The sequence below is a fragment of the Dasypus novemcinctus genome, chromosome 3 (genome assembly GCF_030445035.2).
Source record: "Dasypus novemcinctus isolate mDasNov1 chromosome 3, mDasNov1.1.hap2, whole genome shotgun sequence".
NCBI classification, from domain to species: domain Eukaryota; kingdom Metazoa; phylum Chordata; class Mammalia; order Cingulata; family Dasypodidae; genus Dasypus; species Dasypus novemcinctus.
The window spans coordinates 32,504,050-32,528,555 of NC_080675.1; the positions used below are offsets into that span (position 1 = coordinate 32,504,050).

General features: G+C 40.3%; 1 protein-coding gene across 3 annotated transcripts in view; it reads right to left on the reverse strand.

Moving 5' to 3' along the window:
* Positions 1-24,506, reverse strand: part of IFT43 (intraflagellar transport 43) — a 130,451-nt gene that overhangs the window by 12,785 nt on the left and 93,160 nt on the right. For all 3 annotated transcript variants that reach the window (XM_058293059.2, XM_071213788.1, XM_058293057.2), the window contains exon 5: positions 23,835-23,881. In XM_058293059.2, the coding sequence (XP_058149042.1) occupies positions 23,835-23,881 (47 nt within the window). The remainder of the gene's footprint in view (positions 1-23,834; positions 23,882-24,506) is intronic.

Here is a 24,506-nt window from a genome sequence, read left to right on the forward strand (position 1 = left end):
TTTACATTTTTTCATTTTTCAATACCCCAATTTATTTTTCCTTTATTTAATTTTTCTAAATTAGTATGTATTCTATATAACCTTTAAACCCATCACTATATTCCATTTTACTATTAATGGAACCTGGCAATATATTAGGCTCCATTTTCAAAGAAGTTTTGGACTACAGAGAGGTTCAACTATGGCAGGGGAGGAACACTGGTGTGGGGCGTTATTGATAGGGGGCACATGGTTGGGAGGGCGTTCTCCAGGGCATGTATACAGGGTACATAAAAATGTTTGGATATTTTCATAGTGGTTTCAGTTTAAAATGACAATTGAGGGAGTGCTGAGTTACTAGCCAGGGGGGCTCTATCACATTTCCCAATGGAACAGCAACAATCCCCCAAGTGCAATGACAAAGAACAATAAAAACAGATGGCCCAACAATGAGCCCTTGATATTGATGGCTATGATTATGAACCTGTGGGCCTGAAATATGAACTAGGCCTAGAGCTGCAGGGTGCCTAAGAGTTACCTCCTGACTGCCTCCATGTTGCTCAAATGTGGCTACTCTCTAAGCCAAACTTAGCACGTAAATGCATTACCTTCCCCCCAGTGTGGGACATGACTCCCAGGGATGAGCCTCCCTGGCACCGAGGGATTATTACCAAGCACCAGCTGATGATGTAACTAGAAAAAGACCTTGAATAAAATGGTCAATTTAGACCAGCAGAATATCTCAGCCTACATATAATATCAGGTGTTAAAAACTGTTTTTTGACTTTGGATAAAAGTGGGAAATGGAAAGGACAAATGAGTTTATATGGCTATGAGTCTCCAAAAAAGAGTCGGGAGTTCATCAGAGGGGTAATGCTTATGCACACGTCAGCAAGGGCCAGAAACAGCCAAAGTAGACAGAAACCCAGGTACGGTTCTCCTGGGGGCTACAGAGACCCACAGATACTATGGTCATGGCAGATGGCTCTGGAGTTCAGTGCCATGTCAGTTGGCTCTACGTTGGAGTTTGTGTTCCTGAGTGTGACGGAATTGGACTCAGATATGATCTTTCTACACATGCCTCTCCTGTTACTTTTACTGGACCTGTGGTTGGCGTTGGGGTTGGTGTATACTCAGGAGACCTGAATCTCTGGACCGTCCATGTGACAGCCAGGCCTGAGCCTCAGCAGACTTGCAACTCCTACCCCCTGGTTTATTGGACTTACCCTGGCCAGCTAACAGGGAGGTGAAGAAGGTCAACCACCACACTAGGGAGCAAAGAGTGCCTATAGCTGCAAGCAGGAGAATTGCATCCATCATCCATTTGGAATCTAAGCCCCTTCTTGATGTAGAGGGGGGACTGGACATAACCATCCCAGGGTCCATAGAATGGAGGAATAGAGTATGGATTAGAGTGGACTTACTGGTGTTCTGCTGTGGAAATATTGTGATTAGTAATGGAAGAAATTATAGCATTGATGTGGAGAAAGTGGCCATGGTAGCTGCTGATGGTAGGGAGAGGGAAGAAGAGATATGATGTGGGGGCATTTTCAGGATTTGAAGTTGTCCTGGGTGGTGCTGCAGGGATAGATGCTGGACATTGTGTGTCCTGCCATGGCCCACTGGGTGGACTGGGGGAGAGTGTGGACTACAATGTAGACCACTGTCCATGTGGTACTGCAGTGCTCCAAAATGTATTCACCAGGTGCAGTGAATGTGCCATGATGATGGAAGAAGATGTTGATGTGGGAGGAGTGGGGTGAGGGGGATGGGGGGGTATATGGGGACCTCATATTTTTTGAATGTAATATTTAGAAGAAAATAAAGAAGAAAAAAAATAAAGATGTTTTGGAGCAACTTTACAATTGCATTGTCTTTCTATTTCATTGTAGGGCACACCATGCCTCTTCTTTATATATTCCCTTTTATTTGAAATCAATATCTTACAGACATTGAGCCTCTTTTTCTTTCTAGTCAAGTAAAAATCTAAGTAGTCTAAGATCTCCCAGTTCCTCTTGTTCCTCATTCATCTACTCTCTTCACAATTATGTGGCGAAGTGACCCTCCTTGGAGGCTGGAGGAGTACTTGCATCACATCTAGGCTATTCTCACAAAAATAAATGGGTTCATTTCTCAACATAAAGGGCATATATGAAAAACCCACAGCTAACATTGGACTAATGGTGAAAGACTGAAAAAGCTTTCCCCTTGAGATCAAGGATGCTCACTGTCACCACTGTTGTTCAATATAGTGCCAGATGTTCTAGCAAGAGCAATTAGGCAAGAAAAAGAAATAAAAGGCGTCCAAATTGGAAAGGAAGACACAAAATTTCCACCATTTGCAGATGATACAATACTATACCTAGAAAGTCTTGAAAAATCTACAACAAAGCGAATGGAACTGATAAACGAGTTCAGTAGAGTAGCAGGATACAAGATTAATATGCAACAATCAGTAGTGTTTCTATACACTAGTAATGAGAAATCTGAGGAGGAAGTCAGAAAAAAATTCCACTTACAATAGCAACTAAAAGAATCACATATTTAGGAACAAACTAACTAAGGACATGAAACACTTACATTCAGAAAACTACAATGTATTGCTAAAATAAATCAAAGGAGACCTAAATAAATGGAAGGACATACTGTGTCCATGGATTGGAAGACTAAATATTGTTAAGATGTCATTTCTAACCAAATTGATATACAGATTCAATGCAATCCCTATAAAAATTCCCATAGCCTTTTAAAAATAAATGCAAAACCCAATTATCAAATTTATTTGGAAGGGTAAGAGGCCCCAAACAACCAGAAACATTTTAAAAAGGAAGAAAGAAGTTGGCAGATGCTCACTTCCAGACTTTAAATCATATTACCCAGGTACAGTGGTAAAAACAGCATGGTACTGGCATAAAGATATACATTTAGATCAGTGGGACCAAATTGATGGTTCAGAAACAGACCCTCACATCTATGGTCAAATGATTTTTGACAAGGCTGTCAAGTCCACCCAGCTGGAATAGAACAGTCTATTCAACAAATGGTGCTGGGAGAACTAGATAAACATACCCAAAAGAAAGAGGACCCCTATCTCACACCTTGTACAAAAATTAACTCAAAATGGATCAAAGACCTAAATATAAAAGCTAGAACCATGAAACTCCTAGAAGAAAATGTAGGGAAACATCTTCAAGACCTGGTGGTAGGTGGTGGTTTCTTAAACCTTATTCTGAAAACAAAAGCAATGAAAGAAAAAATGGATAAACGGGACCTCTTCAAACTTAAAACACTTTTGTGCTTCAAAAGACTTTGTCAAGAAGGTGAAAAGGCAGCCCACTCTATGGGAGAATATATTTGGAAATCACATACCCGTTAAGGGTTTTATTTCCATTCTATATAAAGAAACCATACAACTCAACAATAAAAGATCAAGCAACCCAATTTAAAAAAGGTCAAAAGATTTGGGTAGGCATTTCCCCAAAGAGGAAATACAAATGGCGAAAAAGCACATGAAAAAATGTTCAATATCACTAGCCATTAGGGAAATGCAAATCAAAACTACAATGAGCTATCATCTCACAACTCATAGAATGGCCATTATTTAAAAAACAGAAAACAAGTGTTGAAGAGGATGTGATGAAATAGGAATACTCCTTCATTGTTGGTGAGAATGTAGAATAGAGCAGCCTCTGTGGAAGACAATTTGGCAGGTCCTCAAGAAGCTAAATATAGAACTGCTGCATGAACTGGCAATCCCTCTACTAGGAATATAGCCAGAAAACTGAAAACAGTGATGCAAACAGACATTTGCACACCAGTGTTCATAATGGTATTCGCAATTGTCAAAAGACAGAAAAAACTCAAATGCCCATCAACTGATAAAGGGAAAAACAAAATGTGGTAGATACATATGATGGAATACTATGCTGCTGTAAGAAGAAATGAAATTGGGACACATATAGCATGGATAAACCTTGAGGACATTATGCTGAATGAAATAAGCCAGACATAAAAGGGCAAATATTGTATGGCCTCACTAGCATGAACTGAATACAAAAAACAAATGGCGTTAAAACCTAGAGTACAGGTTACTAGGAAATAGGAGGAAGTCTGAGAAGGGATACTAAGGCTTAATGTATGAAGAGTTTTAATTAGCTTGACTGTAAAAGTGAGGAAATGGATAGAGTTGATAACACATTATAGTGAGTATACCTAACACAACTAGTTTATAAAAGGGATTATGGCTGAAAAGGGAAGTTTAGGGATATAAATGCCAATTAAAAGAAAGCTAGAGAATAATCTAGGGACTGAATAACATAGTGAACCTGTAGATAGATGAAGACTGGAGTTAATAGTACAAATACAAGAATGTTCTTCTATGAACTAGAACAAATGTACATCACTATTACAAGTCCGTGAGACTATAGTGATGCATGGGAAAAATACAATTACTATAACTTATGGACTATAGTTAACAGCAATATTGTAATATTCTTGCATCAATGCCAAAGAAGGCACAATATCAGTGCTAAGGACCAATAATAGAGAAGTATGGGATTTTTTTCTTTTGGACTAAGGAAAATGCTAAAAAATTTACTGAGGTGATGACTGCATAATTCTGTGATAAAAGTGAGAGCCACTGAGTGTACATTTTGGATGGATTATACAAGGCATAGGATTGTATAACAAAATGAACCATGTGGTGGAAGATGGACTATGGTTTACAGTACAAATAGAAGAGGGTTCTCTCATGAACTATAACAAATGCACAATACTAATGCATGGTGTTAATAATAGGGGTGTATGGAAAAACAGACCAAGTGTAAGCTATGGACCACAGTTAGTGGTTAATAGTCTGATGATATTCTTTCATAATCTGTTAACAATACAAATGTACCACAATGATGAAAGAGGTTGGTAGAGGGGTGATATACGGAAATTCTGCAAATTATGCATGATTCTTTTATAAGCTTATAACTTCCCTAATAAAAACATATTAATATAAAAAAATTAATGGGTTTAGCTCTGCATTATCCTGATCCTGCTTTCTGTATTCAGTTGACACAGAATCCAAGGAAGTACAGAATAAATACTCTGATCTCTACAATGATTTCCAGGAAATTCATCTATTTTATGTTTGTTCATGTTTAATGCTGGACAATTTGCTATTACTCAGTCCTCCAAACAGACAATGGCATGACAGAATGCTGGTGGTGCCTCCTCTCTGTATTTTGAAGGAAGGTTAATATAACCTGCTTAGCTTAAAACATGAATGCATGCATGGCACAAGACTTTTATTGTTATTCTCCCCATTTTGTCTCTTCAGATGAGGACATGCAAGCAAACTGCTCACATGAATAAATAAAATGGAACTCTAGAGGGGTCAGTGTCAACTGTACTTGGGGCACAGATGTTTGTGACGCTAAGTTTGAGAAGTCTGGTGTGACCTGGTGCTTTCACACTAGAGGCATAAAGTGCTCGGTCGCCAGCTCTGCCAACAGAGTGGGAGTTCTGATCGAGACCCTGGCCAATGCATTGCAGCCAGACTGGTTAAGGTAGAATATGCCCGAGCTGGCAAAGCAGAACAACTAAAATCTGCTCCAAGCCCAACTCGGTTCTCAAATCCTCCCCTGATATTCTGCCTTTCTTTGGGGCCAGAAGAGTACGGTCAAGCTAGTCTCTCTATCCCATCACCTCCTAGAAACTTACTCTTTTTTTGCAGTAGGGGCATACCTGCTATGACAGACAAAGCCAAACAAAAACAACTTGTGCTGCTGCATTAAAGAAACTGCTGGGAAATCCTATTAACTTCTCTGTTGTCTTACTCACTCTGGGGACCAGCTATGGCCAAACCCACATTGGGAAGTAGAGAAGGCAGCCCCTGTGGACTCATGAGTCGACGTCTACTAGATTTCACTTTTCTTTTGTTGCCAGGAATACTGCGCTAACTGGTTATAAAGGAAGAACTTAATTCCAATGCCTGGTCCATAGAGTTGTAGTAGAGGGTTCATCAATTAAGAATCAGGAAACCTGGATGCCAGGTCTGTCCCTAATTTGCTGATCTTAAGTAATTACTTGTCACCTCTCTTCCTAAGTTAACTTACCACCAAAACGAGGTCTATTCTATCTCTAAGACATCCTTATCCTGGGGTGTCCATTGAGATGTTAAGAGATTAAAAAAATGCTTTCTTTCTGTCAGATTTCCCTATGGCAATCTTTCTGAATCTTCCATAGCCACAGTTACGGCCTGCAAAATCAAATAAGCCAGGTCTTTTGTTTAGAACCACTGTAATAAAAATTAATTTACTATAATGCAATTAACCTGCACAGACGCCACCTCCTGGCCCCATTACGACCTCACCTCGGTCTTTTTTTTTTTTTTTTTTAAAGATTTATTTTATTTATTTAATTCCCCCCCCTCCCCTGGTTGTCTGTTCTTGGTGTCTATTTGCTGCGTCTTGTTGCTTTGTCCGCTTCTGTTGTCGTCAGCAGCACGGGAAGTGTGGGCGGCGCCATTCCTCGGCAGGCTGCTCTTTCTTTTCGCGCTGGGCGGCTCTCCTCACGGGCGCACTCCTTGCGCGTGGGGCTCCCCCACGCGGGGGACACCCTTGCGTGGCACGGCACTCCTTGCGCGCATCAGCACTGCGCATGGCCAGCTCCACACGGGTCAAGGAGGCCCGGGGTTTGAACCGCGGGCCTCCCATATGGTAGACGGACGCCCTAACCACTGGGCCAAAGTCCGTTTCCCTCTCACCTCGGTCTTTACCATCATTTGGCACCCCTGGCTAAGGCCTCTTTTGTTCCCGTGCAGTCTTTCAAGCTCTGCTCATGTCCTTGTGGGGTCTGTTTTCTCTGCTGTGTTTCAAAAAGGTTGCTGCTGAGAGCTATAAACAGAATTTCATGTCCAGGTAGAGTCTGGTGGGGTCTTGGGCTTTACCAAATCTCAAAAACTCCCCAATACTCACAACACAACCTATATAAGGCCTAAACATGTTCTTTTCTCCAAAAGATTCAGCACAGACACGAGAAATTATCTAAAAGCAGTTTCAATGGATTTGTTGGGGAAAAAACATAACAAGAAAGAGAAACAGTCAAACTTGCTAAGATTCTGTTAGATATCACAAAAGCTGATAAGTGAACCTAACAGGTAACAGCAAACGAGATGGAAGGTAGGAGAGCAAATGTCATTAGAAGCCAGAATGCCCGAATGAACCTTCACCACTTACTAGTGGTAGTGTGCTGGGGCTGATGTACTGGCTCACAAGAGCTAAGCATTAAATTTTCAGGAATTTTGCAAGCAGGTTGTTAAACACAGGCATCATTACAAGTTAAATTATATATCCTTAAAGTTAAGTAAATTGTAATAAAAATAAAGGTAATATTCAAAACCCACCACTTATTAAATTTTACCCTATTTCCCTCTATCTATGCTCTTGAAGATAAAGCTATTTATGTCTACGGTATCTGTTTACGTCCAAAGTATCTGTATAGTGGAAATACTGTATGATATGGTGTGCTTCTGCCCTTCTCTTTCCCAACTCTGTGTCGAGCGATGTCACTTGGTAGCTTGAAATTGGCCATGGTGGAGTATTTACACCATGGAAATCAGCAAACACTACTAATAAGCTTTTTTTTTCCCCCCTGGCAAGTCTGTTGTTAAATATTTACCATGTGACCTTGGTGAGTGAGTTACTGTGGGTTTGGAAAGACTTTAGCACCTAGTTCTAGTAACTCTGAACTTAGAGAAAAAGCAAAATGATTTTGCAAAAAGCAGGGGGAGTTATATTACCTTAAACCAACTGGGAGGTGAAGGAACTCTAGGTTTGGGTACCACCTAGGAAGTCTCACACACTGTACCATTAAGCTTAAGGAAGGAATGTCAACATTATGCTCAGAAAGAGAAAGGCACTGAGACATCCGGTTTCCAGTTTACTTAAATAATTTTTTCCACTGTCTCTTTCTCCACATTAAAGCCATTCAGGCTCCGCTGTTTGGAGAAGGGATGAAGGATGTGGTGGACGGATTAAGCAAGAAATGAGAAAGGGCCCAAAAGAGAGTCAGAGCCCAGAGACAGAGATGAACGGGGAGAGGGGAAGTCAGAGGGGCGACGGAGCGATAGCCCTCTACAGATAGCATTTTTCTAATTCCACTGACAGCCTAGCATCTCACATCGCATCCAGCCTCATTGCTTGGCTGTGTTCAGCCACTTTTACCTATTTTCCCTGTTGACATGGACAGAAAATTGAGCAATTACCCTTACACTCAGAGCTCTCAGATCATCTAGATTGCTACACTTGCAGAATTAAGTCTCCCATTGCCCCTGGCTAGAAGTGGCTCAACTCAGCTTGTCCTTTAGGAATTAAAGACTTCTTGAGGTTGACCATAAAGATTTATTATTCCGAAGGTCTTGAGGTATTTAATTCTGTCAAAACTGAACTTCAGGATGTAAAGGTACACAGCTCTCTTCTGTGAGGAAGAGGCAAGTCCAAGAGGCCCTGGGAGCAGCCAGGAAGGGGCTGTAATTCACCCACCCCTATCCCAGCACAGCACAGTCCTGGGTTACACCAAAATGCCAAGGAGAAGTGGATGAAAGACCCATTCCATTTTTAAGCTTCTGTTTTCTGGAACTTGTAACTTTTTAAAGATATACTTTTAGGCTCACGAATTCTTTCATAACTTGAGTTTAGCTCTAGGATAAACTATTTGAAAATTGAGACCATACCTAATGATATACTCTGAGATAACCTTAATATTGCCCATCTTCTTTTAACATAAAGAATTTCTTCTCTATTTGTATGCCTTTCAATTCATCTTTAAAGGTTCTAATTCTATCCAGAGTTTGCTTTCTGAGAGCTGAATTTTAGAGTTGGAAGAGACTATGCAGGCCTGGAAATGCTTCAGAGAGGGTTGAGAGAGACGATGTCTTTGAACTTGATGTCTCCTCTACCAGGACCAGGAGAGCTCCCACGCGCACCCTTAACACTTCCACTCTCATCCTCAATCCCTTCTTCTGGTAACTCCTACTCTTCCTTCAAGCTGAAGTTTAAAAGTCACTCCTTCAGAGTAGCCTTCCTCATCACCCAATTCAAATCAGGTCCCCAATTTACTCCCTTTCACAGCAACCTGCACTCTTCCTTCAGTGGACTCAATCTCAATTTGCCCTTACTTATTTGACAATTTGTTTAATCCCTATTTCTACAACTAGACTGTCAGCTCTGAGGGCAAAGACTATGAATATTTTATTCACCATTGGCTACCCAGTGCTCAGTCCCATGCATCACATCTCTAGGTATAAAACAAATGTGTATTAAGTGAATGAATGACTTGCCCTACATCATTTGTAGAACCTGAGTTTGAGCCTATTCCAGATCCAGACATGACATAAAACCAAGACAGAAGTCCAAAGGCTTTAGGCAGGCAAGAAACGTGATTCTCAGAAGGAGGAGGGATAATGATGGCACTGAAAGATGGCGGTCTAGGCAGGGTAGGCTGATTTTGTTGTTCTACGATTTGGGAACCCTAAGATCGCTTTTGGGCTCTGGCTGTCTATCATTCTGCAGCTCTTCTCCACAATCATGAACCCCAACTTCCCTGAAGCATTGCATCAGTTGCCATTGTGAGAGATTCTTCCTAGAATCAGCAATTTAGATGACTAGCAATCTTAGTAACTACAATAAAGAGAAGTTTACAGAAGGAAGATGAATATCTGAAGCTGAGAATGGACCAGAATCAGGACTTAGCTCTGCAGAACTAGCTCCTCTCCTGGCTCTTGTGAATTCCTTATTCATCTCCATGTGGATTCCCTGCCTATGCCAGGGATCTTACCTTGGAAGGCTCTTTCACATTCCGCTCTCTCTAAATTCTATCTGTCCTTCAGGCCCCAGCACAAATTGTTCCTTCTTCCTAAAGTGCTCCTAGCCCACAGGGAACACTTCCTCTTTTGAATTCATGGTCTTTAATAACTTAGACCACAACACAGCAACAGCTAATTTCTGCCTTTTCCATCCATTATATCATTGTCTTTGCTATTTAACTCTTGTGGTGCTTTTCATCTTTTATGTTTGGTCTCCCCAATAAAGCTCTGTATTTCTTTAGAGCAGAGCTCCATGCAATCTTATTAAGGATTTGCAAATAGCTTCCCAAAGGCTTTATCCAAATTGCAGAGATGTTTTGTTCTGTTTACAGTGTTTTTAAAAGTTCTTTCCATCTTTTTAACATATATGTATATTCATATATATATATGAATTGGAAAGCTTTCAGGCTATGCCATCTCTGCTCTGATTTCACCAAAGGTCCTATCATTCTTTGTCTTATACTTAAGCTGTTACATGTGTTTCCATGACCTGCCTAAATTTGCACTTGCAGCCTGCCATGGTGCTGCAAAGAGTCCACACAGTACATTCTGGCTAACCAACAGATCCTGAAACCTCAATTATCATTCACGCTCCATTTCTCATTCTGAAAACATACTTCATCTCAACAGCTCCTTTATTCTTCTACTTTTCATTCCTTGGCAGCCTGAGGCATAGACGAAGGGGAGGAACTGCTTCTCTTTCCTCTATAGGCATAAAGGACCTGGGAGAGATCATGCATCTTCACAGGGAAAGAACAAGCAACATGTACCAAAAATGAGGTGAAGGAGGCGGAATGCTGAGAAACGAATCTAAAAAGACATGGATCCTGAAAGTTACTATGAAAGACAGGGAGGGAAAGAAAAGGCGGCACTCTCTTCCTAGATCAGGAGCTCCTGGAGGGCAAGGACTGTATCTCTAGTATCTGCAGAAATACTGACCACAGGAGGTACTTTCTTCAATAAAATCTAGCTCTAAGACTGGTGGTAGAGGAAAATACCTACCTGGAGGGGGACCCTGAACCTCAGATCCTTATTTCTATTCTCAGATTCATCTTCTCCTTTGGGGATACTCACCAATCACCCAGGAGCCACCAAGTGTAAGGTTCAGCACCTTTCCATGTGATAACCCTTGTACTGATGACTACAAAGAATCTGGATGTGATTTTATTAAGAGAACTAGTAGGTTTCCTTACAGATGCCCAAAGATCTACTCAATGCCATTGTTGAATGAGTGTACACGGATGATTCAGGGGAATCATTCATGGATTCACCCCATTCACTGGTTATTCTAAGTTCAAAGGAGCAGCCTTCACCAGCCAACCAAGTAATTCTCTGAGCAAAGATAATTCTAGAAACTAGTTATAAGCAACACATGATTCTTACTGTATAATGGATTCTAAACATTCACATACAATGAAATGGACTTAGTCGAGTGTGAAGTGTAACATATGAACTGATTTTCCATTAAAGGACTCAAGCATAACCATGTGGAAACCAGATTTATGCTGGGGAAGAGGCATTCCTCCTAGAAGGTAAAATCAAGTATACTCTCTGACAGAAAAGGTTTTATGCTTCAAACCTCTAGAGTCAAAATAAAAACCAAATCACACATTTCACATTCCGAGTTTATGAACAGGAAAAAAATACTAAGAGGTTTCTCTGAAAATAGATCTCTCTCTTCTTCCTTCCTTAATGAAATTTTATTAAGCGTCCTGGAATACATGCTAGGTACTCTATATCACAAACCTGGGAGCTGACATTAATCCAACTTACCTGTGGAAGGAGAAATCAAATATCTGAGGGTCACACTATCACAGTCCAGAGGCTGAGCATTAACTCTGGGGTCAAGATCTGTATTCAAATTGAGGTATTGCCAATTGTTAGTTGTGTGGCCTTGGGAAAGGTTACCTTTATTTGCCTTAGTCTGCAAGTCTTTCAAATGGGAACAATGAACAATCTAAATATCTATCAACAATCTATGAATGATTAACAAAAATGTGGTATGTCTATACAACAGAATACTACTCAGCAATAAAAATAAGCAAGCTAATGATACACCCAACAACCTGAATTAATTTCTAAAGCATTTACACTGACTGAAAAAAAGCCAGATACAATAGATGATTCCATTTGTATAAAATCCTAGAAAATGCAAAGTAATCTATATTGACAAAAGGCAGACCAGTAGTTGTCTTGGGCTGGGGGCAAAGGAGTGATAGACTGCAAAGGGGCACAGCAAGAGGGAACTGTTGGGAGTGATGGAAATGTACTGTATCTTGACTGTGGCGGTGGTTTCATGGGTGTGACAGGTGTGACAGGCTCCAGAGTCAACTTGGCAGGTAATGGTGTCCAGCTGTTTGGCCAAGCAAGCACAGGCCTAATTGTTACTGTGAGGACATTTCATGGACTTAAATCATCAGTAAGCTGACTTCCTCTATAGTTGACTACATCTACAATCAACTGAGGAGACTGCCTTCAGCAATGAGTGATGTCTCATTCAATCACTGAAGTCCTTAAAAGGAGAAGTGATGATTTCAGCAGTCAGAAGAAAGACTCTCCAGCTCTTCTTCAGCCAGCCAGCTTCTCCTGGAGAACTCATTTAAAACCTTCATTAGCGTTCCCAGCTTGCAGCCTGCCCTACGGAATTTGGACTTGTGCACCCCCACAGTTGTGTGAGATAATCTTATAAAATCTCATATTATTTACTAATACCTCCTGTCGGTTGTTTCCCTAGAGAACCCTAATACAGCTTGGTACCAAGAGTGGGTGGTTCTTGAGAAAAAGAATCTTAAAAAAGGGATTTCTGAAATGGTTCTGGGGTTTTTGCAACTTGTTCTCTACTCTGATTAGATTCAAAGGCACTAGTGACTCTATTTCCAAAAATCAAGAGGCCACTGATAGCCCATGGCATGAGGTGGCAATAGAGATATGCAAAATACCACAACTGGATATGGCTACTCAAATACTTGTAAGAGGCAAGGCTCTGGGTAAGAGTGTTTTTTTTTTTTTTTTTTTACACCTTTACAGAGCTTTGTGGAGTTAACAGGTATAACGATATCAGTAGGCTGATTGTAACTAAATATGCTGGATACAGTTATAATAAATAGGGATGAGCTGAAAGCTTCAAATTTGCAACTTCAACATTGAATGAAAGATGTGAAAGTTTCTATGTGTGCCCTGAAATAAAATATTACTCGTGTAGCCACAGATCAGACCCACAGTCTCATTGTGTGAGTTGCAGAGTTACAATGGAAACTAAATTCTCAACTTTGCAGGCTATCTTCTGGTAAAGTGAGGGCACTAATTGGAAAAGAATGGGATCCTGAAAACTGGAATGGGACATATGGGTTGATAATGACGGCAGCAGAGACACTGAAATCCTAAATTTTCCTGAGTCTTTGTCAGATAAACCTCTAACTATGAATATTTCTTCCCTGTTTTGTTATGAGTATGTCTGTGTATGTATATAAAACGAATATTTTCTTACCTGTCTTATCCCTTTATCATATGACAAATTATATTAGTTTTATGTCATAATATTTAAGTTATAAGATGCCAGGTATAAGAATGAATATTACCCAAGGATTTGCATCCTATTCTGGAGGGATTTAGTGTGTTTCTAGTTGTACACTAGACAGTTGAGTATTGTTAAGTGAAAAAAAAATCCGTTATTGTTTTTATTTAGAGATTAAATAATGGTTTGAGGTGATGTGTATGGCTGCCAAGTTAACAAGTGGTGGAATATAATGGTTAGGTTAATGTGTCAATTTGGCCAGGTAATGGTGCCCAGTTGTTTGGTCAAGCAGGCACTGGAATAATTGTACAAGAACATTTTGTGGACGTAAATCATCAGTAAGTTGACTGCATCTATGGCTGATTACATCTACAATCAACTGAGGAGACTGCCTTTAGCAATGAGAGATGTCTCCTCCAATTGGTTGAAGGCTTTGAAAGGAAAAGTGATGATTATGGCAGTCAGAAGAATTTCCATCTCTCTTCAGCCAGCCAGCTTCTCCTGGAGAACTCATCGAAAGCCTTCATTGGAGTCCCCAGCTTGCAGCCTGCCTTACAGAATTTGGGCTCATGAATCTCCATAGTTATGTGAGACAATCTTATAAAATCTCATAATATTTACAGATACCTCCTGTCAGTTCTGTTTCCTTAGAGAACCCTAACTAATACAATGGGGTATATATATCTGTCAGAACTCAAATTGTACATTTTAATTGGATGTGCTTTATTGTAAGGAATTATACTTCAATAAACTTGTTTAAAAAATAAAAATAAAAAAAAAATAAACTTGTTTAAAACTTTTCCATACATTGGTTTGACAATTATATTAGAAAACATATATAACACTAGGCTTAGTAAGTGGCACATGGTAACTATTTGAAAGTAAACAGTGATGGCATGCTGGTGGACTTGGGAGTTGAAAGCAGAGTTCCTTCTTCAGCTCTGCAATCCTTCGTATTAATCTCTAACATGTCAGATGACAGGTTTATAAGATGGCCTACAGAGTTTCTTCAAGCTGCAACAGTCTGATTCTAAAGAGATGATGGAAGCCAGCACAAGGTTCTAATAATATGCATTAATAGCGTGTGTACACTTTAGTGTTCAGAAGATTTTGCTCTAACAGATACTCCTTGAAATGTAGCATTTTCACACAATGAAAAATGAGGAGAAAGTCGGATTTCGGAAATCCTTTGAAAGGAGCTGGAAAGATGTTCAAAGTAGGGAGGGGAGAAGCCTAGAGAATACCAGTTGAGTGAACCTTATGTAGATCAAGAATTTAATTGTTTTCTGAGTGTTTCCATTTGGAAGTTTCTGCCAAAGAGCTCTAAAGGCTTTTTCCCTGAATATAATGTTCTCTTAAAACACAAGTTTCTTGGGTCTTTGAACAAATATACAAGCAGCTGGGGACTGAAGCTGAGCAAAAAAGACACACTGCAGGAAATGATTTGCTGTACACGCACTCCTAGTGCCATTCAAGACTGGCTAGATCCTCACGCTACAAATTGCTTACTTTCATGTCCACTCTCCCTTGCCCCAGTTCAAACCTGAGACTCCTGAATCGTCACTCCTCTGCCAACAAGTACCTCAGAGTTATTAGCCATTATATTTTCCATGCACACTGCCTCCTTAACTCCCTAGCGGCTTTGTTAACGTCTGGCAGGGACCCTGCTTCTGTGATGGCCACCCTGCTGTCCTATGCAACCAAAGGCGGGAGCAACAGACAATCTGTGAGGACAGGCAGGACAAAAGTAGGGACAGGAGCCATGCGTCACTGAGCCTCCACAGCTGTCAATTTAGCACTGGCAGAGGACATCCTAGCTACAGCAGGAAAACAGACTTTGGGAACAGCAGTGCAGTATACTTTCATAGGGACACTGGAATTAGTGGATGGAGAAGTTTTACAGCTGAAAGAAGTTTAGTGAGTGGAGCTGAGGAGAAAGATCTGGCAAAAGGAGACGAGCCTGTCAATAAGGGATTCTAGAAAAGCAAAGAAAAATGCTGAAGGATTATGACAATATGCTTAGAAGCTCTTCCTAAATCTGAGGGTGTAGACGGAATTCCTGACTTCAAGTGACTACCCTTCTTAAAGAACTTTGCAATTAGATGAGGCAGAAGTAATTTTTACATGACTCCCTTCATCTTCAGTCCTCAGTTCTGCACTACAGAAGGACTGTCAAACTTTAGCATGCAAAATATTCATCTGGGGGAGCTTAAGTTAATGCAAATTTCTAGGCTCCAACTCTGGATTCTGATTTGCAGGATGCCTGCAAACATGTATCGTAACATGCCAGAATATTTCACAATGTACTATTTAACCCTCATTCCAACCTTGTGAGGTAGATAGGAATGGGTAATTATCCAACTTTTATAGTGTTGATTCTATCCTTCACTTTTATTTTATTTTATTTTTTATTAATTCATTTTTAAAAAATATTACATTAAAAAAATATGAGGTCCCCACGCACCCCCCCTCACCCCTCCCACCCCACCACTCCCCCCAAAGCAACTCTCCCCCATCATCATGACACATCCATTGCATTTGGTGAATACATCTCTGAGCATCGCTGCACCTCATGGTCAATGGTCCACATCATAGCCTACACTTTCCCACGTTCCATCTAGTGGGCCATGGGAGGATATACAATGTCCGGTAATTGTCCCTGCAGCACCACCTAGGACAACTCCAAGTCCCGAAAACGCCTCCGCATCTCATCTCTTCCTCCCATTCCCCGCAACCAGCAGCCACCTTGGCCACTTTATCCACACCAATGCCACACTTTCTTTGATTACTAACCACAATAGTTCATGAATAGAATATCAGTAAGTCCACCCTAATCCTTACTCTATTTCTCCATCCTGTGGACCTTGGATTGGTTGTGTCCATTCCACATCTATGTCAAGAGGGGGCTTAGATTCCACATGGATGCTGGATGCAATCCTCCTGCCTTCAGTTGTAGGCACTCTTGGCTCCATGGTATGGTGGTTGACATTCTTCAACTCCATGTTAGCTGAGTGGGGTAAACCCAATAAACCCAAGTGTAGGAGCTGAAGTCTGTTGAGGCTCAGGGCCTGGCTATCATATGGTCAGTCCAGAATTCAGATCCCCTAGATATATCTTAAACCCCAGCACCAACTACAATTCTGGTAAAGTAACAGGAGAGGCTTGTGAAGAGATCACATCTGAGTCCAGCTCCATCATGCAGAAACACCAACTCCAAAGAAGGGCCAACTGACATGGCTGTGAACTCCATCTGCCATGACCATAAAACCTGTGGGTCTCTGTAGTCCTCAGAAGAACCAATACCTGGGGTTGTATCTTCTTTATCTGTCTCTGAGACTCTGCTCAGGTGTTCATAAGGGCAACCCCTCTGATAACCTCCAGACTCTTTTTTAGAGACTCATAGCCATATAAACTCATTTGTCCTTTCCATTTCCCCCTTTAGGTCAAAAAGCATTTTTAACTCCTGTTATTATATGTAGACAGGGATATTCTGCTGGTCCAAGTTGAACCTTTTATTCAAGTTCATTTTCTAGTTACATCATCAGCTAGTACTTGGTAATGATCCCTCAGCACCAGGGAGGCTCATCCCTGGGAGTCATGTCCCACGCTGGGGGGAAGGCAGTGCATTTACATGCTGAGTTTGGTTCGAGACTGGCCACATTTGAGCAACACAGAGGCTCTCAGGAAGGAACTCTTAGGCACACTGCTGCTCTAGGCCTTGTTCTTATTTCAAGTGCACAGGCTCACAAGCATAGTCATTAGTATCAGTGGCTCACTGTTAGACCCTCATTCCTTCCTCGTCCTTGCCGTTGCACCCGGGGGACTGCCGCTGCTCCCCTAGGGACCGCGACAGAGCCCTCCTGGCCAGGAACCCAGCACCCCCCCCAGCTGTTGTTTTTAATTGTTTCCACTATGAATATATCCAAACATTTCCATGCACCCCAGACACATGCCCTGTATAACTCCCTGTCAACCATATGTCCCCTGTCAATAACATCCCACACCAGTATTCCTCCGCTGCCATTGTTTAACCACTCCGTGATCCAAAACTTCCTGAAAAGTGAAGCCCAATATAATGCCAGGTTCTGTTAATAGTAAAATGGAATATAGCGATGAGTTTAAAGGTTAGATATAGAATACATATGAATTTGGAGAAATTCTACATCCTATCTTTTTCTTTTCTTTTTTTCTAATTATTAAGCTTATCTTCACAAGAGTTTTAGATCACAGCAATTCATATATACAATATACAGTACTCCCACATATCCAATATAAAAGCTTTTCCCTTCCACAGCAATAATCTTTTAACATATTCATACCATATTTACTGAAACTGATGTACAGATATTGAGACAATAGCTTTCAAACAAGGTAACATTTGTGTTTATATTGTGGTTTATACTTTAGGCTATACAATTTTCTAAATTTTTAGTTATCCTATGTTTTAATTATGATTTACATTATTAGTCTGTTGGCCCCTATATCTTTTTGGTGTAATATTACATGTTTTATATCCATCCTTGCGTACTCTTGTGAAACACTTCTATTGCCCTCACAGTTACGTTGGTTCCATCTATTCAATACCTATTTCCCCCTCCCCTTAGGGCCCACAGTGACAGTCAATCTTCATTTCTTGAGAGCCATGTTCAGAGCTACTTGCAACAGGGTTGAGGGCTTGACATGCTCAACTGCCCTAATGCCCTGGGAGCCACCATTTCTCTTGAGAGATACAGTTCCCTCTATTGGATGGCATCAGTCCTCCCCAGGATGTGGGTATACCTTCACTCTCATTATATGGGTCTCTACCAATGATATAACCCACTCTGGCAAAATGAGCATTCACATATTCCCTAGGAGTCTGTCCTACATCAGATTATCCCCTTTAAGTATCTTAAACAGGTAACTTTCCTCATTATATTTTGAAAAGGTTTTCTCAGCATTATATTCTCAACGAACATCTGACAATCTCCTATGTTCGTATGCTGCCCCACCCTTCCCCCAATTTCTTGGGCAATATTACCCATCTGCCCACCCCTAGCCCCCGTCAAACCCACAGAGCCCCACCCAAAGGTAACCCTATGCCCCCATTTTATCCCTTCCTTGTACACGTACTTACCTCCAGCTTATCATAGATTTCACCCATGTAGATGTCAGCTTATATCCTTCCTCTAACCCCCGATTTCCTGTAAGCCTATCATCCAGTCTCTAACTCTCTGAGGCAGCTTGGTTTACTTATTTCATATCATTGCGGTCATGTAGTATTTGTCCTTCAATGCCTGGGTTGCTTCACTCAACATAAGGTTCTCAAGATTCATCCATGTTATCACATGTGTTTGTAGTGTATTTGTTCTTAAAGCCGAGTAGTATTCCATTGTATGTATATACCACATTTTACTGATCCATTCATCTGTTGATGGGCATTTGGGTTGATTCCAACTTTTGGCGATAGTGAACAATGTTGCTATGAACATTGGTGTGCATATATCGGTTTGTGCCCTTGTTTTCAGTTCTGCTGGGTATATACCCAGCAGTGGAATTGCTGGTCATATGACAAATCTATGGTTAGTTTTTTGAGAAACTGCCAAACTGTCCTCCAGAGTGGTTGGATCCTTCTGCATTCCCACCAGCAGTGGATGAGTGTTCCCATTTCTCCACATCCTCTCCAGCATTTGTATTCTGTTTTTTTCATAGCTGCCAATCTTATGGGAGTAAGATGGTATCTCATTGTAGTTTTGATTTGCATTACCCTGATAGCTAGAGATTTGGAGCATTTTTTTCATGTGCTTTTTAGCCATTTGTATTCTTTGGAGAAGTGTCTGTTTAAATCTTTTTCCCATTTTTTAAATGGGTTGTTTATCTTTTTATTTCCAAGATATAGGAGGTCTTTATATATGCGAGTTATAAGTCTCTTATCGGATATATGGTTGCCAAATATTTTCTCCCATTGTGTAGGCTCCCTTTTTACTTTCTTGACAAACTCCTTTGAGGTGCAGAAGGCTTTAATTTTGAGGAAGTCCCATTTATCTATTTGTTCTTTTGCTGCTCGTGCTTTTGGTGTGAAGTTCATGAAGCCATTTCCTATTACAAGGTCTTGTAGATGTTTCCCTACACTGCTTTCCAAAGTCTTTATGGTCTTGGTTCTTATATTTAGGTCTTTGATCCATCTTGAGTTGATCTTTGTATAAGGTGTGAGATGGTGATCCTCTTTTATTCTTTTTCATATGGATATCCAGTTCTCCTATTGTTGAATAGGCCATTCTCTCCCAGTTGAGAGGGTTTGGTGGCTTTATCGAATATTATATGGCTATATATATGAGGTTCTATATCAGAACTTTCAATTTGATTCCATTGGTCTGTGCGTCTCTCCTTATGCCAATACCATGCTGTTTTCACTACTGTAGCTTTGTAGTATGTTTTGAAGTCAGGTGGTGTGATTCCTCCAATTTCATTTTTCTTTTTCAATGTCTTTGGCTATTCGGGGCCTCTTTCCTTTCCAAATAAATTTCTTAGTTAGTTTTTCTAGTTCCTTAAAAAAGGCTGTGTTGATTTTTATTGGGATTGCATTGAATGTGTAGATCAGTTTTGGTAGGATAGACATCTTAATAATATTTAGTCTTCCTATCCATGAACAGGGAATATTCTTCCATTTATTTAGGTCTTCTTTGATTTCCTTGAACAGTCTTGTGTCATTCTCTGTGTATAAGTTCTTTACCTCTTTAGTTAAATTTATTCCTAAGTATTTGATTTTTTTATTTAATATTGTAAATGGTATTTGTTTCTTGATTTCCTCCTGAACTTGCTCATTATTGGTGTACAGAAAAGCTACTGATTTTTGCGCATTGATCTTATAACCTGCGACTTTACTAAACTCATTTATGAGTTCTAGAAGCTTTGTTGTAGACCTCTCAGGGTTTTCTATGTATAGGATCATGTCATATGCAAATAATGAAATTTTGACTTCTTCCTTTCCAATCTGAATGCCTTTTATATCTGGTTTTTGCCTCAGTGCTCGAGCAAGTACTTCTAAGACAAAGTTAAATAGAAGGGGAGAGAGTGGGCATCCTTGTCTTGTTCCTGATCTTAGAGGGAAGGATTTTAGGATTTCACCATTGTAAACGATGTTGGCTGTGGGTTTTTCATATATACTCTTCATCATGTTCAAAAAATTTCCTTGTATTCCAATCTTTTGGAGTGTTTTTATCAAGAAACAGTGCTGTATTTTGTCAAATGCTTTTTCTACATCTATAATCATGTGATTTTTTCCCTTCAATCTGTTTAATGTGGTGTATTACATTGATTTTCTTATGTTGAACCATCTTTGCATACCTGGAATGAATCCCACACGGTCGTGGTGTATAATTCGTTTAATGTATTGGTGAATATGATTAGCAAGTATTTTGTTAAGTATTTTTGCATCAAGGTTCATTAGAGAAATTGGTCTGTAATTTTCCTTTCTTGTGGTGTCTTTGTTTGGCTTTGGTACTAGCGTAATGTTGGCATCATAGAATGAGTTCGGTAATGTTCCTTCTGCTTCGATTTTTTTCTATCCTTCACTTTGTAGTCATATACAAAAGGTGCTAAAAAGAAGGCTGTGGTACTCCACTTCTATCCATGAGAGTGAATGGTATTAGACATGTCGTCCTTTTGTAACCAATTAGAAAACTGGAAAATAAATATGTAACGACTGTTCTTAGACATTGGAAAATAAGCAGCAAGAGACGTGCTCTGTCAGAGATGGGAAGCCCTAGGATCACCCTGGTTTTCTGCACAGAGGGACTTCCTGGATTCTGGCATAGGGAGGGGGAACCTCAAGAAACTTAGAGAACTCAATGAGTTGAGGGGATAGAGATCAAAGTTTAGGGAGGTTAAGGGGGCTGGTATTTGAGAAATACAGTCTAGAAGGGAGCTATGTTGAGGAAGAGCTTCAGAAATCTATATGGACTGAATACAAAGTTGTGCATGTGAAGGATGAAATTTCATGAGGCTGGGCAACTACTACCAGGGAAGTGTAAGCTAAACAATTCCCAGAGCTTATATAAAACTAGAAAAGGTTTAGCTCTACCCAGCCAGAATGGAGAGACCTTGTTAGAACCAGGCACTGAGGAAAGACACTTTAGTAGTAGGGCTAAACTAATCTTAGACCTGCCTTAATATAGCTTAAAAACAATTTTAAAAATGATTATGTTGACCAACAATAAATTACTTTCCAAAACAAATATATCCATTTTTAAATGAAGAAAACAAGATCCAGACACTCTACAGCATGACATTCACAATATCCAGAATCTAGTAAAAATCACTAGGCATGTGAAAAGCAGAAAAATATGACTTGTAATGAGAACAACACTTGGTCAATAGAAACAAACTCAGAAAAGACAGAGATGATGGAATTAGAAAATAAGGTTTTAAGCCAGCTATACTACAAATATGTCCAAGGATAAAGGTGAGCATGAACAAAATGAGGAGATGAATGAGAGACATAAAATATAACCAAATGGAGCTCCTAGAGCTAAGAAATATAATATCCAAAATAAAAAATTCACTGGGTGGGTTTAACAGTAGATTAGACATTGCAGAAGAAAAGTTCAATTACCCTGAAGACAGAGCAATAGAAACTATCCAAACTGAAGTACAGAGGAAAAAAATAAACTGAAAAAATTAGTCTCGATGAGCCTCAATGACTTATCATAAAATGATATAACATACATACTTGTAATCGAAGTCCCATAAGGAGTGAAAGAGAAGAAAACGATCTGAAGATATAATGGCTGAAATTTTCCGAATCTGATGAGAACCTTAAATCCACAGGCACAGGAAGTTCAACACATTAACAGAATAAACAAAAGAAAAACCACACCAAGGCACATTATAACCAAATTGCTGAAAACAGCAGGTGAAGGAAAAAGTCCTAAAAGAAGTCACAGTGGGGAAAAAGACACATTACATACAGGGCAACAAAGATAAGAATTTTTGATGACTTCTCATCAGAACCAATACAATCCAGAAGACAATGAAATAACATATTTAAAGTACTAAAAGAAAAAAAAAAGATCAACATAAAATTCTACCTCTGGTGAAAATACTGTTCAAAAATGAAGGCAAAATCAAAACATTTTCAAACAAGGCTGACAGAATCCGTTGCTAGAGGACCAGCTCTACAAAAAATGTTAAATGAATTCCTCAGGCTGAAGGAAAATGACAGCAGATGGAAACTGGAATCTATATGAAGGAATAAAGAGTATGAAAATGGTAAACACGTGGGTTAAAAAAAAAAGGCTTCAGTAATTTGGACTCCAAACATATGCTCCCCTCTAGTAGGTTTATTTTAAAGGGTACATGCAAACTTCCCTTATCCTCGAGTTTTGAATATAGGCTTCAGCTGTGCTACAGGCGCTGGCTGGTTTAGTGCTGTCTCCAACTTCGTTCATACCGTCAGTCATTAACTGGCTACTGTTTGTCAGGACTGGAGAAGCAAAGGTAACTAATATACCATGTCTGTCAACGAGGACCTTACAGCCTGGAGAGAAAAACAATCAAGCCAACAAAGAAATAAAGGGTGATGCCTCCTAACTGTACTCAAAAGCTGGCTCTAGTCACTAAGTAAGTCTGTGACCTTAAGTAACTTACTTAACCTCTCTATGCCTAGTTTCCCCAACTGTAAAATGGGGATAAAAAATAGCACCTACATCATTGATCTTGAGAGGTTTAAACACTTTAATGTATATCAACTGATAGAATAATGCCTGGCATGTAATAAAAACCCAATCAATATTAGTTGTTACAATGGAGGTCTGCCCAGGGAGAAGAACATTTAATTAGACAGGGAGTGGGAGGGAAAGGGAAGACATCTGTTGAGTTTCAAAGGCCAGAGTGAAGAGGAGGCGGTAGAGTACCCCAGGGGTACATTAGGCAGAGTTAAGGATACTTAGCAAGGCAAGGAGATGGGTGGTAGATTGAATCATATCTCCCACAAAGACATGTTCACATCCTAATCCCTGGTTCTGTGGGTGTGAACCCAATTTAAAGAGGACTTTTGAAGATGTTATTAGTTAAGGTGTGCCCAAACTGAATGACGGTGGGCCTTAATCCAATACGGCCGAAGTCCTTCTAAGCAAAGGTAAACTGGACACAGAAACAGGACCCAGGAGAGGAGACAGAAAGAGACAGATCCCTATGTGATGGAAGATTGTTAGGAAAACATCACCAGAATGCTACAGACTTTGGAGAAGGCATGGCCTTGCTAACACCTTGATTCTGGACTTCTAGCCTCCAAAACTGTGATCCAATAAATTCCTATTGTTTAAGGCAACCAGTGTGTGCCATAATAGCCCTGGCAAACTAAGACAAGATAAAAAATGTGCTGTGTTGAGGCCACTGCAAATATATTCAGTAATAAAGTAGCAAACATTACTTTATTGGAGCCCAGGAAATGCACTGGGGGCTTTGGGTCTCTCTAGAAGCTCTTTGTCTTCTCCAAGGGCATCTTACCTCCTCCGTCATCTGATCCATCTGAGCTCTGCTGCCTGAGGCGGTGACTGTCCCCCAAAAAAGGAAAGGAAATGAGAAAAAGAGTTCAGGTGCAGAAATGAACTGTCAGGATGTTTATTCAACCCATTCCTTCTCCTAGATAAAAATGTCCCTGGACCCTGTTACATCATTAACTTGGTCAAATCCAGTTAGGCACTGGGATTGCCATGCATGGTCACATAGGCCAGATAATGCACAACTCCTGAAGGCAGCATTCACAGACTATGAATGCCCCTACCCTGGTTGTAAAACTGGCTGGCCCTGCCTTTACACTCCACTTTTATCTACACACCTTCTTTCCTTCTTTTTGATATAAGCCTTAGGAGAAGGTTGGGCTTATGCTCATCTATGTCAATAAAGCAGAACCCATGGGTCAGTACTCTGATACCTGGACAAACAATTCTAAAAAGCACAAAGTGGGAAGCGGACTTGGCCCAATGGATAGGGCGTCCGTCTACCACATGGGAGGTCTGTGGTTCAAACCCTGGGCTTCTTTGACTTGTGTGGAGCTCGCCCACACGCAGTGCTGATGCGTGCAAGTAGTGCCATGCCACACAGGGGTGCCCCTCGCGTAGGGGATCCCCAAGCGCAAGGAGTGCGTCCTGTAAGGAGAGCCGCCCAGAGCGAAAGAAA